Below are 20,064 nucleotides of genomic sequence, written 5' to 3' on the forward strand. Positions count from 1 at the left end.
AGTCGAAACTCTTGTTCCGACCATTTTTGGTATCCGAAAAAACCATTGTTGCTATTTTCGACCACTTTTTGCTTTCGACTTGATTTAAGATCACTTTCAGGTGGTCGGAAATTCCATAATTTCCAGCAGTGGAAGTTGAACTTAGAACCTTGTGGTTGCCGAGCCAGCAGTGTGATGGATAGTTTTAATTGATGGGTAAATGAGTAATTTGAGGAGGGAGGGAGGGAGGAATGGTGAGTGAACTGGTTGGGGTCCTGGATGGATATGATCTTTATGCGTATGCATGTTAACTTTGCTTTTGCTTTTTTCCATTGATAAAGTTAAAGATGATGAATCCAAAATGCACAAATGGGAAAGAAACTAGAAATAATATGGAAAAGGCAAAGCAACAAATCAACAGCATCCAAGGCCTTAGCTTTCCACCACCATTCTTGCTTCTAATTCTTCTGCTATTATCATCAGATAACCTCATCAATGCACCAATTCTACTTCATCAACCCAGAAAAACCTGCTTCTTTTCTTCTTCTTCTTCTTCTTCTTCAATATTTCTGATACCAAAAACCCATTTTCTTTCTCAGTTTTCATCTTCCACATGGCTGCTCTCACTCTGCGCCTACTCTTCTTCTTCTTCTTTCTTGTTTTTCTCACCTCAGCCCATGACAGTCTTTCTGCAAGAAGACAAGCTGCGGTTCTGGTTTCTGTAAAACAGAGTTTTCAAGCCCCGGATCCTAGTCTGTCTACCTGGAATCTCTCGAATTACATGGGACTATGTAATTGGACAGGCGTGACATGCGACGCGTACAACAAATCAGTAGTTTCGTTAGATGTTTCCAACTTGAACCTCTCTGGTCCTCTGTCGCCTGCCATATCTGAGCTTCAGAGTTTGGTGAATTTGTCGGTGGCAGGGAACAGCCTGTTTGGGGATCTCCCACTATCAAACATTTCTGGTCTCAGATTCCTCAACATATCAAACAACCTGTTCAGTGGATGTCTGGACTGGGATTTCTCCGGTCTGCCGGAGCTTCAAGTTCTGGATGCTTATGACAACAACTTCTCGTGCCCGCTTCCGGTTGGGGTTACTAAGCTCACCAAGCTCAGGCATTTGGATTTCGGGGGGAATTATTTTTCGGGGAGGATCCCTCGGGGCTATGGAGGGCTAAATCAGCTCAGGTTTCTGTCCCTGGCAGGGAACGATTTGTTCGGGTTCATACCTGGGGAGCTGGGGAATTTAAGCAGCCTAAAATGGCTTCAGCTTGGGTATTACAATAGGTTTGATGGGGGAATTCCAGGGGATTTTGGTAGGCTTTCCAATTTGGTTCATTTGGATCTTTCTAGCTGTGGCCTGGAAGGTCCAATTCCAGGAACACTGGGAAACCTGAAGAATTTGGACACTCTTTTCCTGCAAACCAATCAGCTTAATGGCTCAATTCCTCCCCAGCTGGGAAATCTGGGTAGCTTGAAGTCCCTGGATATCTCCAACAATGCACTCACCGGGGAGATCCCGGTTGAATTCTCGGCACTCAAACAACTCACCATCTTGAACCTTTTCATCAACAAGCTCCATGGCCAAATCCCTGAGTCCATTGCAGAGTTGCCCAAGTTGGAGGCTTTGAATCTTTGGAGGAATAACTTCACTGGCTTCATCCCTCCAAAGCTCGGGCAGAACGGTGAGCTCATCAAGCTCGATCTCTCCACCAATAAACTCACTGGCCAGATACCAAAATCCCTCTGCTATGGGGAAAAACTGGAAATCTTGATTCTGCTTGACAATTTCTTGTTTGGGCCTTTGCCTGATGATCTTGGAAAGTGTGAGACTTTATCCAGAGTCAGGATGGGGCAGAACTACCTGAGTGGACCGATACCGGATGGATTCCTCTACCTCCCAAAGCTTACACTGGTTGAATTACAGGACAATCACTTCACAGGAAGAATTGCCTTTGAGAAAAGCACAGCATCTTCCAAGCTGGAAGGCCTGAATCTTGCGAATAATCACTTGTCTGGCGATCTCCCAACCAGTATTGGAAACTTTTCGGGTTTGAAGAATCTTGTGCTAAGTGGGAACAGATTCTCCGGCCAAATTCCTTCTGAAATAGGCTACCTGAAGGGAATCTTAAAGCTGGATATGAGCAGAAACAACTTCTCCGGCACCATTCCATCAGATATCAGCAATTGCCCTTCCCTCACTTACCTGGATTTGAGCCAGAATCAGCTCTCAGGTCCTATCCCCATCCAACTAGCCCGAATTCGAATCCTAAATTACTTCAATGTTTCCTGGAACCACTTGAACCAGAGCTTACCTGAAGAGATTGGCTCCATGAAGAGCCTAACTTCTGCAGATTTCTCCCACAATAACTTCACTGGCTCTGTCCCTGAAACCGGGCAGTTCTTATTCTTCAACTCCACTTCCTTCACCGGCAACCCTTATCTCTGCGCCTCCTACCTAATCCCCTGCAACTCTTCATCTGATTTACAATCCCAGGTCAAAACCCAAAGCAGCAAATCCAATGTCCCTGCAAGATACAAGCTGATATTCGCGATGGGGCTTCTGCTATGCTCCCTGGTTTTTGTCGTCTTCGCAGTGATCAAGACAAGGGAGGTTCGAAAAAATTCCAGGTCCTGGAAGCTGACAGCCTTCCAGAAACTGGATTTCGGGAGCGAAGACGTGTTGGGATGCTTAAAGGACAGCAATATCATTGGGAGGGGAGGGGCCGGGGTGGTGTACAAAGGAACAATGCCAAATGGACACAATGTGGCAGTGAAAAACCTGGGAATCAGCAAAGGCTCAAACGACAATGGCCTGTCTGCAGAGGTTCAAACGTTGGGGAAGATTCGACACAGGTACATTGTGAGGCTGCTGGCGTTCTGTTCAAACAAGGAAACCAATTTGCTGGTTTACGAGTACATGCCTAATGGGAGCTTAGGCCAAGTCCTCCATGGAAAAAGCGGCGGGTACCTGAACTGGGAAACCAGGCTGAAAATCGCCATTGAAGCTGCAAAAGGCTTGTCTTATTTGCACCATGATTGCTCCCCTCTCATCATCCACCGCGACGTCAAGTCCAACAACATCTTGCTTGATTCTGATTATGAAGCCCATGTCGCAGATTTTGGACTAGCCAAGTTCTTTCACAACAATGGAGCCTCAGAATGCATGTCTGCAATCGCCGGCTCTTATGGCTACATTGCTCCAGGTAAAAATTTAAGCTGATAGTTGGATTGCACGTTTATGTTTATATATTATATAACAGCATTAAGTAAGTCACTGCTGGAAATTATGAAATTTCCGACCACCTGAAAGTGATCTTAAATCAAGTTGAAAGCAAAAAGTGGTCGGAAATAGCAACAAAGGTTTTTCCGGACACTAAAAGTGGTCGGAAGAAGGCTTTCGACTTGATTTAAGATCACTTTCAGGTGGTTGGAAATTTCATAATTTCCAGCAGTGAGTTTATCTTATTGTTATTTAACTTAACATGAAATTAATGCAGAATATGCGTACACACTGAAAGTGGACGAGAAGAGCGATGTGTACAGCTTCGGAGTGGTGCTGCTGGAGCTGATAACGGGGCGAAAACCGGTGGGGAATTTCGGGGAGGAAGGGATGGACATTGTTCAGTGGGTAAAAGTGCAGACAAAACGCAGCAAAGAAGGGGTTGTGAGGATCATAGATGAGAGGCTAAAGAATAATGTTCCAATTGAAGAAGCCATGCAAGTGTTGTTTGTAGCAATGTTGTGTGTGGAAGAGCAGAGTGTGGAGAGGCCAACCATGAGGGAGGTTGTCCAAATGCTTGCCCAATCCAAACAGCCCAATACCTTCCACATTCAATGATCACTTTGTTAATACAAACCACTCTTTTTAATTAGTCTTGTTTAATCTTCATCTTTCAATTAATCAACTCCCAGATTTTGATCTCATCTGTTGTGGCTTTTGTACTGTTGGATTAGTTTGGTGCAGTGTGAGGGTATGGATAATATGTATAAAAATGATGACTATAATAATTATACATTTCTCTATAGTATTAGAAATAGTCAATTACTCCTTTTGGCAGTGGCTGTGGTTTCCTTAGTCACCCACAATAAAAGATCAATTACCCAAGTATATTGGTGTTAATCATCTAAAACTGCCTTGTAAACGCAATTATTATATCATTGATCAGAGTTCACCTTGCATTCTGGACCCTGCTGGTCCAAAATAACATTTAAATTATGTACTCGCAGTAAACATGTTATTTACATTCGGTTAATAAATTATGCATCTACTACAGTTAACATATTATGTGTTTTAGACCTTAGTTAATAATTATGTACTTGTTACAACTACTAAATTAATATATTATGTACCTGCGGTTTACATATTATGTACCTGCAGTTAACCTATTATTTATCTACAATTACTACCTATTATATACCTTCAATTTATTTATAAGTACATAATCAATTAACTGAGCATAAATAATATGCTAACAATAGTCTGCAGCTACATAATCTGAATGTTGTTTTAGATTAATGTAAACCGTGGTCCATGGTATAATTTGCCTTCTAAACCTAGCAACACTGGCAAATTATTCTGTGGACCTGTACTAAAAAATACACAGTTTATATATTGAATATTCACAATTTTTATATACTAATTACTAAATGTTCACAATTTACATACTGAATATTCACAATTTACATATTGAACATTCACAATTTTATATACTAAGTGTTCACAATTTACATACTGAATGTTCAGAAATTGAATTGTGAACATTCAGTATATAAATTGTGTATTTTGACCCGGGCAGGTCCATGGCACAACTATTCAGACGTTATGCCATGGAACCGTGTTCACCATTCATGGTGAACACGGTTCTAACGGTGTTAATACACCGTTATCTTTCTTTTCTTTTTTTTTTTTTTTCTTTTTTTTCTTTTTTTTTATTTTTAATTGCGTGACTTTTCTTCTTTATTTTCACATTTTGCGGTTTCACTTTAATTTGAGGTGAACAAAGATTTCGGACATTCATAAATTATGAATTCATGCCTGCACATTCACTTTGGAACCATGCCTACACATTCCCGTCCGAAATCACGGACATTCATAAATTATGAATCCATGGCTGCACATTCACTTTGGAACCATGCCTACACATTCACTTTGGAACCATGAGATTATGAATTTTCTGTTATAAGATTATGAATTTTCTGTTATGAGATTATGAATTTTCAGTTATGAGATTATGAATTTTCTGTTATGCGATTATGAATTTTCTGTTATGAGATTATGAATTTTCATTACATTCATAATTTCGGACATTCATAAATTATGAATTCATGCCTGCACATTCACTTTGGAACCATGCCTACATATTCCCGTCCGAAATCACGGACATTCATAAATTATGAATTCATGCCTGCACATTCACTTTGGAACCATGCCTACACATTCACTTTGGAACCATGAGATTATGAATTTTCTGTTATAAGATTATGAATTTTCTGTTATGAGATTATGAATTTTCAGTTGTGAGATTATGAATTTTCTGTTATGCGATTATGAATTTTCTGTTATGAGATTATGAATTTTCATAAAATTCATAATCTCATAACAGAAAATTCATAATTTGATCAAACGCGCGCCGTTAGCTCCACATCCGTGAAATATTTTTTTTTGGCCTAAAAACAACGTCGTTTTGCCTTGTGTTCACCATTCTCGGTTAACACGATTCCATGGCATAATTTGCGACAACTATTGAGCAACACTATATTGGGCCTTCTGAGGACTATAAGCAGTTAAGCACAGTACTGGTCCATTATAAGACAGAAGTCCAAGTTAAAAGACGGGCCAACCTCTTTTGTTTCCTTTACCTTTCTTTCCTCTGAGGTGTTGGCCCAACCAAACACCGTCAAACTGTTGTTTTTTAGTTATCGGCTCGTCGTTTGCAGAGCAAATTATGTTCGGCATACAGATGCAAAAATGACGTCGTTTTGATTAAAAATGTGTATTTAATTTAAAAAAAGAAATCAGTTTCGATTCCCGTTAGCAACATCATGTTGTGTATAATTTCTAAATGTATAGTTATGAAATTGTGGATGTATAGTTATGTAATTCTGGATTTATAGTTATGAAATTATGGATGTGTAGTTATGCAATTCTGAATGTATAGTTATGAGTTATACAATTCTGGAATTATAGTTATGAAGTTATGGATGTGTAGTTATGCAAATCTAGATGTATAGTAATGAAGTTATGGATGTGTAATTATGCAATTCTGGATGTATAGTTACGCAATTATGGATGTATAGTTATGCAATTCTGAATTTTTTTTTTTTTTAAATCGACGTCAAAACGACATCGTTTTTGCATCCGTGTGCACCACACACCATAACCACTTTGGTTTGCAGCACACAGAAAAAAGAATGTTTTGTTCTTGGGGCTGTTGAGAATATAATAATATAATATAATGAATTGTAATCCAGAAAGAGATGAGAGTGGGTTTCAACTTTCAATTCCGTCCGACCGGAACTCCCCGACACACCACATGGTCGGACACAGCTGGAGCCCCCTTGGCACGTCCCCTACCACTCACCATATGCATGTCTTTCAACTTACTAACAATACTGCATTTAATTCAAGGGTCCTTTGCTCGTTATATGTATACACCCAGTCCCAAACCTTCTGAATTGGCTGTAGGCTGTCAACCTTTTGTGTACACTTCAAACCAAGTCGAACTTGTAACGTTCTGGTTATCAGATCAACAATCTGATCACTTAGTCGTTTCTGTTACATTATAGTACTGAAACGAGTCAATGCTCTCACTAGAATTTGAATTTGTGACCTTCTATATGATCGAAAGAACCACAATTATGCGTTCGACCATAAAATTTTTAGTCCTCTTGTAGTTTTCTTTAACTTTTAAAACTTTTATTTTTCTTTTTTACTTTTTAGTGTATGACCTAATCTATTTATATGTATGTATGTGTAACTTTCAAAATGTTGGAGATATGCATGGGTACCTACTCCGGCCCCCTCTATTCATCCAATCATCCCCACCATGATTATTTAGTTCAGTTTGAACATGTATACTACAAGAGTTTTTCTTTCAATTTTTTTTTTCCTTTTATTAAATTTTAAAATTATTTTTCCGCTTTAAATATTGTTAAACTATATATAATTTTTAGAGTAAATAATTTTTTTTTAAAAAAAATTGAGTTTAACAAGCATAAAATTTCTCTTATTATTACATTAGGAAAAAATAATAATGAATAGTCCCGAAAGGGATAACCGAGAGATTAAAGCATGATTCTCATATTAGAAGGTCAAGAGTCCAGTATACACTCTCGAGTAGAGACGAAAGATTCTTTTGCGTTGAGCCCATTATGATTGTGTGGTGCTTTCATTGTATTTGGTAAATTGGTATTGAGATTTGAATTGGATCGGAAATCTTTATTGTTTAATTTGTTGTTTGCATTTTGTATAGTTGGATGAGTTGTACCGATTGCGACTAGTGGACAGCTGATATAACATCCTTCTCCCAGCAAGCTACCAATTTCAGATATTAGTAGGCCATTCTTGGCCTGCAAAACATTTTTTTTATATAAAATAATAATAATAATAATAATAATAATAATAATAATAATAATAATAATAATAATAATAATAATAATAATAATAATAATAATAATAATAATAATAATAATTTTAAAAAAAAAGTGTATTAAACAATTTAATATTTGTTTCGATTTTCGTAAATTAAACATTCTGTTAGTTAAGGAAATTAACCCTTTTTTTTGCTATGGGGATTATTTATTGCAAATTAAAATTGATTAGTTGTTTCCTCAGTTGCACCAACTTGGACCATTAGGAAGCTATGTTTGTGGAATATGTGATTTGTCAAGTGCTTAGATCATTAATTCTTGCGTGTGGGAAATCTTGTTTGGTTTGATTTGCCTTTTTATTTTATATATGACCATTCTCACCTTCTTTAATTTTATAACAATTTTGCATGATGGAGAACTTCTTAGAGAGTAATAACAATTTCTCTTGTTATTATATAATATATTATATTTAAAAAAAATTAACTTAACATTATACTTTATCCTAATTTTATATGTGTGAATTGAATTTTTAAAATCCTAATTAATTTTACATGATTAGTAGATAACTGTTGATTTGGTTGTCATGTGAACTTTTTATGCTTAGGATAGGGATTTCTTTAAGACCATCGCCAATAATCTTCTAAGATATTAAGAGGTCATCCCTCATATTAGATAACCACAACTAACGTCAATAAGGAAGCTAGATAACCATAACTATTGTCTGCAATGAAGGCAATTACGACCGCGTTCGTTTCACAGGATCAAATCTAGACTACAACAAAACGATGCTTGTCATTATATTGTTTTAAAACATGCAGACGTATAACATAACTAGTTTAAGGGGTTATTAGGTGGAGTTTTTTTTTTTTTTTTTTTTTTTTTTTCAGGTATGGACCCAATTGCACTATTCTGTTAACTTAGAGAGTTTATTTTATTGATTATTGATATTGTTTCTAAAAGTAAAATTAATTTGACTTACTTTTAAAATGATAATTAAAACTTAAATTCGTGATTAATTGATATAGATAGATGGATAGTAAGTGAAAACTCCGAATATATATATATATATATATATATATATATATATATATATATATATATAGACACACAAACACATATAATGGTATTTAATTTTTAAAAAAAATCATTATAAAATGATATGATGATAACTACTAAAAGAAATGAAGATTCTGATCTAAACTTATTATATCACTGCCCCAATGATTCTTAAACAAATGTTAGTCTTTGAATTGAATTTTCAAAAGATTTTAGCTAGATTGGATAAACCTCTAGCTAGTGATTAGGGTGGACAAGTAACTATGGATAATGATGTACGTACTTTTTAAATAACACCAAACATCAAATATTATATTGGATCCATCCAATGTTTTTTGCAAGTAAAAGCATGCATGATATGTAAGTTTATAAGGTGTTGCTATCAAACATCAAGCTTCATCATATCATCTTATTTTTGTAATAACTTGTGATATACACACGCAAACATGCATTACTAAAAAAAACAAAAAAAAAAAAACAAAAAAAAAAAAAAACAAAAAAAAACAAAAAAACAAAAAAAAACAAAAATAATCCCTCCCAAAAGGAGTGGTCAGATGAGTGATGCATGATTTTCGTATCTGGGGTCACGAGTTCAATTCTAAAAAATTAAATACTCACTTGATTGAGCCCGTTGCACATGGTCTTCATAGTGCGATTTACCTTTCTGTGTGGGTTGAAGGGTCATACACAAGAGAATGGTTGACTCAATGCATACCCTCCGATAGTAAATACAATTTGCTCGCACGGACTTAATTCATTGGTTTAGTAGTCAGTATTTGAGATAAGAGACCAAGGTTCAAATCTCAACAGCGAAAGTGTAGGAATTATATTCAAAGTGATCAAGATGCATTTGACCCTATGTCCCTATCTCCTCCCAAATGCTCTGTTAGAATTGGAGATTTAACTTTTTGGGATAAAGTTTTCCTAATCACCCAAGAAAAAAAAATTAATTATATTCCTCAATTTTCTAACATCCACTTCCGACATACCAACATGACATTAATGAACACAAGCCTACGAAATTAAGTTGGAGATGTACCATTAGATATGTAAGTAAATTCGTCAACATTAAAATTTCAAAAAAAATAAAAAAAAAAAAATTGATGTACAAAACATCGAAATGTAATATTTTCAAATAGAAAAAGCATTTTGATTTTTTTTATGACAGAAATTGCAGTTATGATTATTTAAAAATTTCAACAGCCTAAATTTTTTTTATTCCAATATTTTTTACATCTCATATGTCAGCCGTGTGTTAAAAATGTTCAATATTTTCATGTTCTAAGTTGCTCATTGTTTCATTGTGCTCACATGAGTTATCAAACTTTCTTGTGAAGTCAAATTCGTCTGTTCTGATCTTTTTTTTTTTTTTTTTTTTTTTTTTTTTTTTTACCATACTCGTCTCTTATGTTTATAATAACTAGGTGAATTTTGTTATCATCAATTCTTTGATTACTCTTACTTTACCACCACACACCACCACCATTGAATACAGCCAAAACTTATGTTGCATTGCATTTTAAATAAAAGTTGTTATATTCTAAACAAAACAATAAAAATGTATTTTTGGGTATATAACAATTAAAATGTTTAAATATACAATTCTACTCATTTTCTGGAAAATGAACCAAACACACAAAAACAGTTTTCTGCATGCTGTGCGGCCAAACACGGGAAAGCAAAATGTTTTCTAAAAAATGACTCATTTTTAAAAAATTATTTTTCATAAGTCATTTTCCTGTTTTCCAAACGGACCATAAGTAGAAATAAGAATGTTAATTTGTCTCATTCCTGATGGGGAATCCGATTTCCATCGCGTCAGGGATAAGGATGGGATGAAATTCGAGGAAACAGGACAAGGATGAAGCTAAGGGGATTTTAAAATCCCCGCCGATGAGGACTGGGACATGGGTGTGGAGAGCACACACTGCCCCACCGTGTCCACGATTATATATATATATATATATATATATATATATATATGTGTGTGTGTGTTTATTTATTTATTTTAAATTTAGTGTGTGGTTATTATGTAATTCCTACTCATGTCTCTCTCTTTAATTTCTTTTTTTTTTTTATTTATTTATTTGGATACATAGAATGCCTATTTTAGTGATATGAATTAATTATTAAATGTTTAGTAGTACTTTTAAGTTAGAAGACAATTAGGTGAGATATATTCCTTTAAATTTATTTTAATTTTTCAAAATAAATTAACTAACTAAATAGGCCAAGTGAAAACTCTCTGTCCGCGAATTAATAATACCCGCAAGAATGAAAATATAGAATTTTTTTACCATCCTAGTGAAAACTAAGACACTTTCTTAAGGGTGGGGGAAGGGACAACCTCATTATTGACAACCTTAAAATGTAACTTTCCTACCTGTAAATTAAATCAAATATTACAATATTTTAAATCAACCTTTAGAGACTAATACAAATTACATAGTATGTTGCACAAAATCCAAATCTAATACCCCCTATGATCTGAATTTTGATTCATAATGCAGTGTATATTTTGTTTTATTAGTAGTTTGATAACACCAACTTCTTAATATTGATAAGACCTTCGTCAAATGAACTTAAAAGAAATTTCATAACTAAAAATCATGAATTTAAATCTCACTGAAAATGTCAGTAAAACTAATTGAATTTTAAATTTGTTTCACTGATCGAATATATTTAATTTTTTTTAAAATGAAAAACAGCTTCTCATTTGTTAGTGAATGAAGTATCTATCTGTAGATGAAAAAATGTTACGGGGTATTATGAATGCGATTATGATGTCTAGAGATATTCAAATTTGAGTTCATTTTATTAGAATTATTAGTACAAGTTTTTTTTTATGTGTCATATATTTAAAAGGAAAACAAAAAAGTTACATATACAAATATATAAAACAATTGGAAATAGAGTTTATGAACCATAATCTTAATTTAAAGGGATTTGTACAAAATAATAATTTGATGAAGCATTATAGTACACAAGGGAAGAATTCAAGTACCAAAGGAGAAATAGAATTTATATTATACATATATATAATCACGAATAAATATAAAGAATAATAATTAACAGAGTACAATGTTTTGTCTTCTCACAACACAAATTGAATCTTTTTTTCTTTTTTCTTTTTTTGCACAAAAGTCCCTTCCCGGAGCAAATTAACAGTTTGATGACTATATTCACCTGTTGCAACGATCAAGCTTTGGGTGGCTCGGCGGCGGGTTCTGGTTTCTCTTCCGCCTTCGGTGGTTCGGCGGCGGCGACGGCGGCGGCGGGTGTTTCTGTAGCCGGAGCAGCCTTAGCCGCCGGTGGAGCTTCAGCCGCCTTTGGTTCTTCCTCAGCGGCCGCTGCTATCTCCTCCGCTTTCACCTCAACTTCCCTGCTTGTTTCTTCCTTCGCCTCCGCCGGCGCCGGCGCCGCCTCCTCCTCCTTCTTCTCCTCCACCGGGATCAGCACGGACACTTTCTCAAATATGAATAAAACCGGTCCCGACACGTACGCCGGCCCCAACTTCGTACATGCCTCGCTCACCGCCTTTGATCCCGGAAAATCTTCACCACCATGTCACATACAATAATTATTATATATTCAAGCTAGTTATTATTATTACCCATTATTGAATGACTAGAAAAATTCGCAATACGAATATATGCCCGGTATGAATCTATAACCTTGTAATATTAGCTCATAAAAGAAATCAACTTAAATCAGTCTAGATTATTCCTAACTGATCAGTTCAAATTAAAAAAGGTCAATAAACTGCTTTTATGCAGGCATGGCTAATATATTTATAAATATGAGTAACTCACTTATCCTATACTGAGTATTATAATAACAGTACTCTGATATAACCTACTATAGGGTAAGAACAGTTTAATTAGAGCAGTAATAAAGGAAGTATTACCGATCTTGACAAGCTCATCCAGGAGCTTCTGAACAGCAGCTGAGTGCTTCTTCAGCCCGGAGTCCTTTGGCTCTTTTACCAAACCCTGTTTTTTTTTACAGCGAAAGATTATATTTGTCAGCAAAGAATAAATCTTTCTTGTTCTTCAAAGGAAAAACAGTTGTTTTTGTATGGATTAAGGAAAAAGTGGTGACCTTTATCTCAGCGGAGCAAGCTTCATAGACTTCGATAACTTTGGGTTGAAGTTCAGTCTTCTTGTCTTCAAACTCCTTCCCATACTGCTCCTGTATTCATCATCATCATCATCAAAAACCAAACCAAATCAAAACAAAACACTAATTAATCTTAGTATATAGCTAGAAAGATAGATACCTTGGAGTCATCGAAAGCCTTGCAAGCCTCAGCAGCAGCAGCCTTCTTGGGGCCGTTCTTGTCGAAAACCTTCTTGATCTTAGGGAGAACCTTATCTTTCCAGTAGTTCATCTTCGCTATGGATGATGATCAGATCAGAAAACTGAAAGAAACTATGTATATATGCACTGTTCCTGTGGGTAGATAGCTTACAACAACGTAACAATGGCGGTTCAATCCTCAGCTCTCTCTCTGATGTTTCTTTGATTGTTGGGTCGTTACCATACTGGCAGCTGGCTTGGTTTTATGATGTGTGAGTGGGCCCGCTATCCTACTCAGCAATACTTACAAAAATCGCCACTCCAAATGACCAAATGCAAATTAATATGTGCAATTCACGATTATGCCAACTGTCTGTCTGCTCCCAACTTGCGCTGTATTGTTCTCCTAATTAATCTTTTTTCCATAAATTAAGAATGATCTTTGCTTGCCAGCAACAATATTCATTTTTATTGTGACCGTACCCTTCGAATTAAATTTATTATGTATATAAAATGTCAATCATTTTAGACCATAACACCTAATAAAATGATGTCCGGACCATTCAATAATACCATTCAAATGATATATCACAATATATTTGGTAGACTGCTACAACCTAATTCTTTGTGAAACACAATTACATTATTTGATTAAAAGAAATTGCAATTTTCTTCATTTGTGGAATTAAAATTCATAGGATTCTCCTATGAATTTCAATTCGATGGTGGACGGAAAGGGAATATATATATATATATATATATATATATATATATATATATATATATATATATATTATAACATTACCCTTGATTATTATTATTATTATTATTATTATTATTATTATTATTATTATTGAGTATATAACCATTAATGTGCAATCCAACTATCAGCTTAGACTTTTAGTTGAGATGGAGCACATGTTTTAATTTGGTATTAGAGCCCTGACAAGGGTTATGGGTTCGAAATTTCAACGTCACCTGATAATTAAAAAAAAAAAAAAAAAAAAAAAAAAAAAGAAAGAAAGAGACTACCGCCCACATGTTGAGTGTATATATAACTAAACAATATAATATAAATTTTTAGTAAAAACATTTTAGTTATTTTATTTCAATTCTTACTAAACAATATAATGTAATTTTTATTTTATTTTATTTTTTACGAAATTACAATTCATTTTTTCCTTAATTCGTTCATTCCAACTAGGGTGAGGGACATAATAGGGAGAAGAAAAGGGAGATAGGGTGACAGCTGGCAAGGGGTCCATTGAAAGGTGGCAGTATTGAAGGTGGGGCCCAAGGTGGATGGTGATCTGTAAGAGATCCATTTTGTTTGTCGCTTGAAAGCAATAAGTACAATTGGCCATTGGATGCTGAAGAGGGAGTTAACGGTATAAACTTCACCGTTTGGGCTTGGCCTACTCACGTGGCTTCGCTGGTTCAACAATTTCACGCCGTCAAGCCCCCCCTCCGCTTTCCCATTTCTCACTCACACCCTGTTCTTCGCTGTATTTACTCACACTGCCACCAATTATGATCTGGAATTTCCTTTTATTTCCACTTTTACCCTTCTCACCAATTTTTAATTAAGACCACGAAAATGACATTTTTATTATTAAATTATATACAAAAAAAATTTTTTTAAAACATTTCTTTTTGTTCTTCAATTCTCAATTGTCTAATAAGTAACTTTTTACTCCGCTCAATTGCCTATACATTGGGGTTTTGTGGGGGCTTTTTTTAAACACAAACTTAATAAAATTCAGGACAAAAAAAAAACTCACATCACAACAATTGATGAACAAAAAATGTAATTTTGCAAATGATTAAAAGACAAAAAAAAAAAAATTGTGATTTCATAATTCAGAGACCAAAGTATAATTTTGTTTAATTTAAGGAAAAAAAGTGTCATTTTCTCATTGAGAAAAAATGACACGCTATATATCGTTCAATTATACAGATGTAATAAATACAATGGTTAATCATTGATACATCTATTTTTTAGTTCTCGATAGTGGAATGGTGCTTTTGGTTTGCAAATTAGTAGATTACAGAAAAAAATTATAGTGAAAATGTGATGTAAATTATTACTTGAAGGTGTAAATTAACAACTCAGCTAGTTACTTGGAGTAGTAGAATATTGATACTATTAGTAACGTTAACTAATAGGGAATATTAATTATTAGTTGGTTGAACAACGTTGCATTAATTAATAGCCATGAATCAATCATGCATGCAAGCTTAATCAATCATTAGAGTGCTAATTTGGTTTCTTAGGTAAGCACATGGGATGATTGTAATTTCGATTTTTGTTGAGGGAAATCCGACAAAATTGGTCCAAGACAAGAAGCACCGATTTGTTAATATATGATTGGTGAATAAAGAGATTACTGAAACAAAATTAAATTTGAAATGTAGGTTTGAAAACATGAAAAATGCTTTTAGAAAATTAATTATTTTTTGATTTTTTTTTTGTGTATGACTAAAAGTCATAAAGTAAATTTTTTTTTTTTTGGCTAAAATAAGAATATTACACTTTTTTTCTAATTGATTCTTTTTTTTTTTTTTAACATCAACTTTATTACAAAGTTATTTTTCTTTATAAAGTATTAATTATTTATAATGATGATAATTGATAATTATTATTATTTATATTAAAAACAAACATATAAATTGCTCCGTAAAATTTATAATAGTTATAAATATTAATTATTATAATAAAAAATGGAAATAAATATTTTTAAACTTGTAACATATTATAATAAAAAATAAATATATAAATTGATAAATATAATAGATATGAACTAAATAAATTGAAGAAAAAAATTATTTATATTGAGATATGACTGGGTGGAATTAATATTTTTATTGTTTAGTTTAAGGTGGGTCGAGTTATATTTAATTAAATATTGATAAATGTAATAACTCTAAACAAAAGAATTGAATAACAAAAATTAGTTTTTTTTTTTGGTCATGCGGAGGCTAGCTCAAGTTGTAAACCACCTGACCTAAAGTCACCACTCCAGTGACATGAGCTAGAGTTGACGAAAGTGTGGAGATGGATCCTTTGTGCGCAGAAGTGTGAAAATAGATTCCTTGTACACAGAGTCAACCGCAAATTATGCTGTGCAACCGTGTGCACCATGCATGGTACACACGGTTGCAAAACGACACCGTTTTACTATGATGGAGTAACGGTGCCATTAGTGGCACCGTTTAACTCCACCAATCAAATAATTATTATTTTTTTTTTTACAAAAACTTCAATCGACATGTAATTATGAATATATAGTTATGCAAGTCTGTATATATAGTTATGAAATTATGGATATATAGTTATGAAGGTATGGATATATAGTTATGAAGTTATGGATATATAGTTATGAAGGTATGGATATATAGTTATGAAGTTATGGATATATAGTTTTGAAATTGTGGAGTTATATAATTATGAATGTCTAGTTGTGAAATTATGAATATAAGGATATGAAATTATGAATGTACTGTTGTCAAATTATGAATATATAGTTATGTAATTCTGGATATATAGTTATGAAATTATGCATATATCCTACTGTTTGAATACGAAAGGAAACCTCCTAACGCCGTTAACGACAATCAGAACGAGATTTTTTTTTAATGAAACGGCGTCGTTTTGCATGGTGCACACAGTTGCACAGCATAACGATTGACCAATCGTTATGTTGTGCATCCATGGTGCATACGGATGCCAAAACGACGTCGTTTTATTAAAAAACGCGCGTCTCCCCTTTAAAAAAAAAATTCAGGTTCGCTTCCCAGCAACAACATTATATTGTTCATTCATTCTGGAATTTTAGTTCATAGATTATGGAATTATAGTTCATTGATTATGGAATTATAGTTCATCGATTATGGAATTGTAGTTCATCGATTCTAAAATTTTAGTTTATAGATTATGGAATTTTAGTTCATTCATTCTGGAATTTTTAGTTCATAGATTAGATTATGGAATTATAGTTCATCGATTATGGAATTTTAGTTCATATAGTGTTGCTGGGAATCGAACCTGATTTTTTTTTTTAAGGGAAGACGCGCGTTTTATTAAAACGACGTCGTTTTTACATCTGTATGCACCATGCATGGTGCATACGGATGCACAGCATAATTTGCCACGATTGACATGTAATACATTGGGCTTGTCCCCTGGATACGGCCCAATTCAAAAACCCAATCTTTGAGCTGCATTTCAAATCTATGATTTTCCAATCGCCCAGCTGTCCATGTTGAAGAAATATCGGGCTTATCACCTGTAATACCCCCCCCCCCCCCCAATCCAGTGATCATTTGGACCGCACCCAAGTTCCAAGGAAAAAAATAAAATAAAAAGCCCTTATATGCCATGTAGCAAATGACAATCATTGTTGTGTGGATCATGATATATACAAATTATGTGGATAATATTTTGTATACTGTAAAATCATGTATATTTAATACAAAAATAATGTACATTCAATTCAAAATAATGTAGATTGTATTCAGGAGATGTACATTATTTTATATCGAGTATACATTATATTATATAATGTACATTCAGTACAAAAATAATATACATTGAATATATTAAAAATGTACTTTTTGTTATGGTTCACATAACATTTTGTAGACCATGGTCCACACAATAATTTGCCGGCAGATGGAGGGGTTAGTCATGTCAAATTTGTTTTTGAAAAAAAAATGTTGGAAAAATGGTAGAGGGGTTAAAAAGAGTAATACTACAGCGAAGAACACCGGAGTGAGTTTTGGGTCAGTGTTGCCTGGGTAGCGGCAAATTATACCGTGCACCAAGGAGCACAATGCATTGTGCATCTTGCCCCAAAACGACGTCGTATTGTACATTTTTTTGCATGTATACTGTTAATCCCTTAAAAAATTTCATGTTTTGAATGTACAGAATTGTATAATAGAAAACACAAAGTTTTATATCTGAAAACATAGAATTTTTATAACTAAAAATCCCCATGTTTCGAATGTATAGAATTATATAATAGAAAACACAGAATTTTATACCTGAAAACACAGAATTTTATAACTGAAAGTTCCCATGTTTCAAATGTACAGAATTATATAATAGAAAACACAGAATTTTATACTTGAAAACACAGAATTTTATACCTGAAAACACAATCTCTTTTAAAAGGATAAAAATCTCTTATTTCGAATGTACAGAATTTTATACCTGAAAACATAGAATTTTATAACAGAATACAAAATGACGTAATTTTGGGAGGCGCGGGGCGCACATTGCTATGTGCGCCCTGGTGCACGGTATAACGATTGTTGGGTAGCATATAGGGTCGTTTCATTAAAAATAGAGGTCATGTCTACTTATAAAGACAAGAAATATAATTCAAAAAAAAATTTGAAAAATAATAATATAAGATCTTTATAATTGAAGTAATTGAGTCCAAATCAATTTAAATTTTATGTTATCCTATATTATATAACAAAAATAAAAATATAATAAATTTTTTTGTCTAAATATAATGCATAAAATTCAACAAAAAAATAAATACAATACAAAATTTTATTTAAAAATTACATTTTTAGTGCATATTTAAATAAAAAATTATTTATCAAAATTTCAATATCAATTCTTTCTAAAATTTTATTTTCAATTACAATTAAGACTAATCTATGGAACGTTATGATGTGCAACCATGTGCACCATGCAAGGTGCGCACGATTCCAATTCATAATTTCTATACTGTAGATTCATAATTTCTAAACCGTAGATTCATAAATTAAATACAGTAGATTCATAATTTCTATACTGCAGATTCATAATATCTGTACTGTAGATTCATAATTTCTGTACTGTAGATTCATAATTTCTAAACTGTATAGTTATCAAATTATGAACATATAGTTCTGTGATTTGTGAATACAGAGTTCAACAATTGGGAATATGAACATAAAAAACTATGAACATATAGCTCTATAATTATAAACATATATTTATAAAATTATGAACATATAGCTTCATCACATCTTCACAAATCTAATGCTGTAGATTCATAATTTCTATACTATAGATTCATAATTTCTAAATTGTGCGATTGCGAAGAGAAAATGGAATGTTTGAATGAGAAAGGAAACCGTCTAACGCCGTTAACGGCAATGAAAATGATTTTTTTTTTTTTTTAAATTTGGAACGACGTCGTTTTGCAACAGTGTACACCATGCATGGCGCACATGGTTGCATAGCATAATTTGTTCTAATCTATTGATTCGAAAAACATATTTATCAAGTATAAAAATAATGACTTTAAATATATATTACTTAAAAAAAAAAAAAAAAATTGGCCCTGTGCGGTCGCCCTGGTAGCGTACATAGGAGTTGAGTTTTTTGTTTTTTTTTGGCTCTACAAAGCATCTGGTAGGATGTAAATCATGGTAACTCAGCTGAACACAGATGTTAGACCTTTGCTTACTGCACACAAGGAACCCCTCACTTTGAGAAGTTACTCTCACACTGCCGCTAGTGAGACTGTACTAGATCCCTGGTCATTCTTCCCAAACTTCACCACCAACTGAGTTGTCCATGCAGATTTTTTTTTTGTGTTTTTTTTTTTTTTTTTTATATATACGTAGTAGGAGAGATAAGAGGGAAAGAGAAAAAGAAAAAAGAGGAAAAAAAATAAAAATAAAAATTGATCTGACAGTTAAAAAAAAAAAAAAATTTACTACCTAACGTGCAAGCCGACATGTGCAGTGCACGCGCCCGGCTGGGGGTATGCTATGCGTAAAACACGCACAACGTCCTCTCTTTTTTGTATTTTCTCTCTCCAGGTGGAGCCCACAAAAAATCACCTTACAGAGCAACCTCACTTTTCTCTCTCTTGCCTTCTCTCTTCTCCATATCAACATGCACTGTTCCAAAACTCAATAAAATGCATTGATGTGCATGCTCTAGGAGCTTCATTTAATATTAATACTCATATTTTATTATTATTATCTATTTTATACTTTTAAATATATAACCATTCATTTGTTTGTCTGTGTGTGTGTGTTGGGGGGGGGGGGGGGGGGGCGGGGGGTTTCGTGCGGTTGTGCGAAGGAACGCACCTTGAGTATTAATTTGGCGCACTTTAAGTA

At 33.8% G+C, this 20,064-nt stretch overlaps 2 protein-coding genes across 3 annotated transcripts; one reads left to right on the plus strand and one right to left on the minus strand.

Annotated features, from left to right (window-relative positions):
* The first annotated feature begins 318 nt into the window (after positions 1-318).
* Positions 319-4,020, plus strand: LOC109165767 (leucine-rich repeat receptor-like serine/threonine-protein kinase BAM3). Its single transcript, XM_019314686.1, has 2 exons — positions 319-3,188; positions 3,483-4,020. Exons 1-2 carry the CDS (start codon positions 593-595, stop codon positions 3,821-3,823), a joined length of 2,937 nt encoding a protein of 978 aa, XP_019170231.1. The 5' UTR covers positions 319-592; the 3' UTR covers positions 3,824-4,020.
* Positions 4,021-11,584: 7,564 nt separating this feature from the next.
* On the minus strand, positions 11,585-13,233 carry LOC109165611 (plasma membrane-associated cation-binding protein 1-like). 2 transcript variants are annotated; one of them, XM_019314454.1, is made up of 5 exons: positions 13,103-13,233; positions 12,911-13,026; positions 12,733-12,822; positions 12,539-12,623; positions 11,585-12,185 (listed from the first exon to the last, which is right to left on the minus strand). In XM_019314454.1, the coding sequence occupies exons 2-5, from the start codon at positions 13,019-13,021 to the stop codon at positions 11,830-11,832; spliced, it is 642 nt and encodes a 213-aa protein (XP_019169999.1). In that variant the 5' UTR covers positions 13,022-13,026; positions 13,103-13,233; the 3' UTR covers positions 11,585-11,829. The 2 variants fall into 2 exon arrangements, with proteins under 2 accessions (XP_019169999.1, XP_019169998.1); XM_019314453.1 differs by having other exon boundaries at positions 12,911-13,231.
* Between the last annotated feature and the right edge of the window lie 6,831 nt (positions 13,234-20,064).

This window comes from Ipomoea nil, unplaced genomic scaffold, assembly GCF_001879475.1.
Source record: "Ipomoea nil cultivar Tokyo-kokei standard unplaced genomic scaffold, Asagao_1.1 scaffold3069, whole genome shotgun sequence".
In the NCBI taxonomy this organism is placed as follows: Eukaryota; Viridiplantae; Streptophyta; class Magnoliopsida; order Solanales; family Convolvulaceae; genus Ipomoea; species Ipomoea nil.

What these genes read in the sequence shown, in the direction of transcription:
- LOC109165767 (XM_019314686.1), top strand. Translation starts at nt 593, where the DNA reads ATGGCTGCTCTCACTCTGCGCCTACTCTTCTTCTTCTTCTTTCTTGTT. An exon ending in TTATGGCTACATTGCTCCAG is followed by an intron (nt 3,189 to 3,482) that starts GTAAAAATTTAA and finishes AAATTAATGCAG; the next exon opens with AATATGCGTACACACTGAAA.
- LOC109165611 (XM_019314454.1), bottom strand. Translation starts at nt 13,021, where the DNA reads ATGAACTACTGGAAAGATAAGGTTCTCCCTAAGATCAAGAAGGTTTTC. An exon ending in AGGCTTTCGATGACTCCAAG is followed by an intron (nt 12,823 to 12,910) that starts GTATCTATCTTT and finishes TGATGAATACAG; the next exon opens with GAGCAGTATGGGAAGGAGTT. An exon ending in CTTGCTCCGCTGAGATAAAG is followed by an intron (nt 12,624 to 12,732) that starts GTCACCACTTTT and finishes AAAAAAAAACAG; the next exon opens with GGTTTGGTAAAAGAGCCAAA.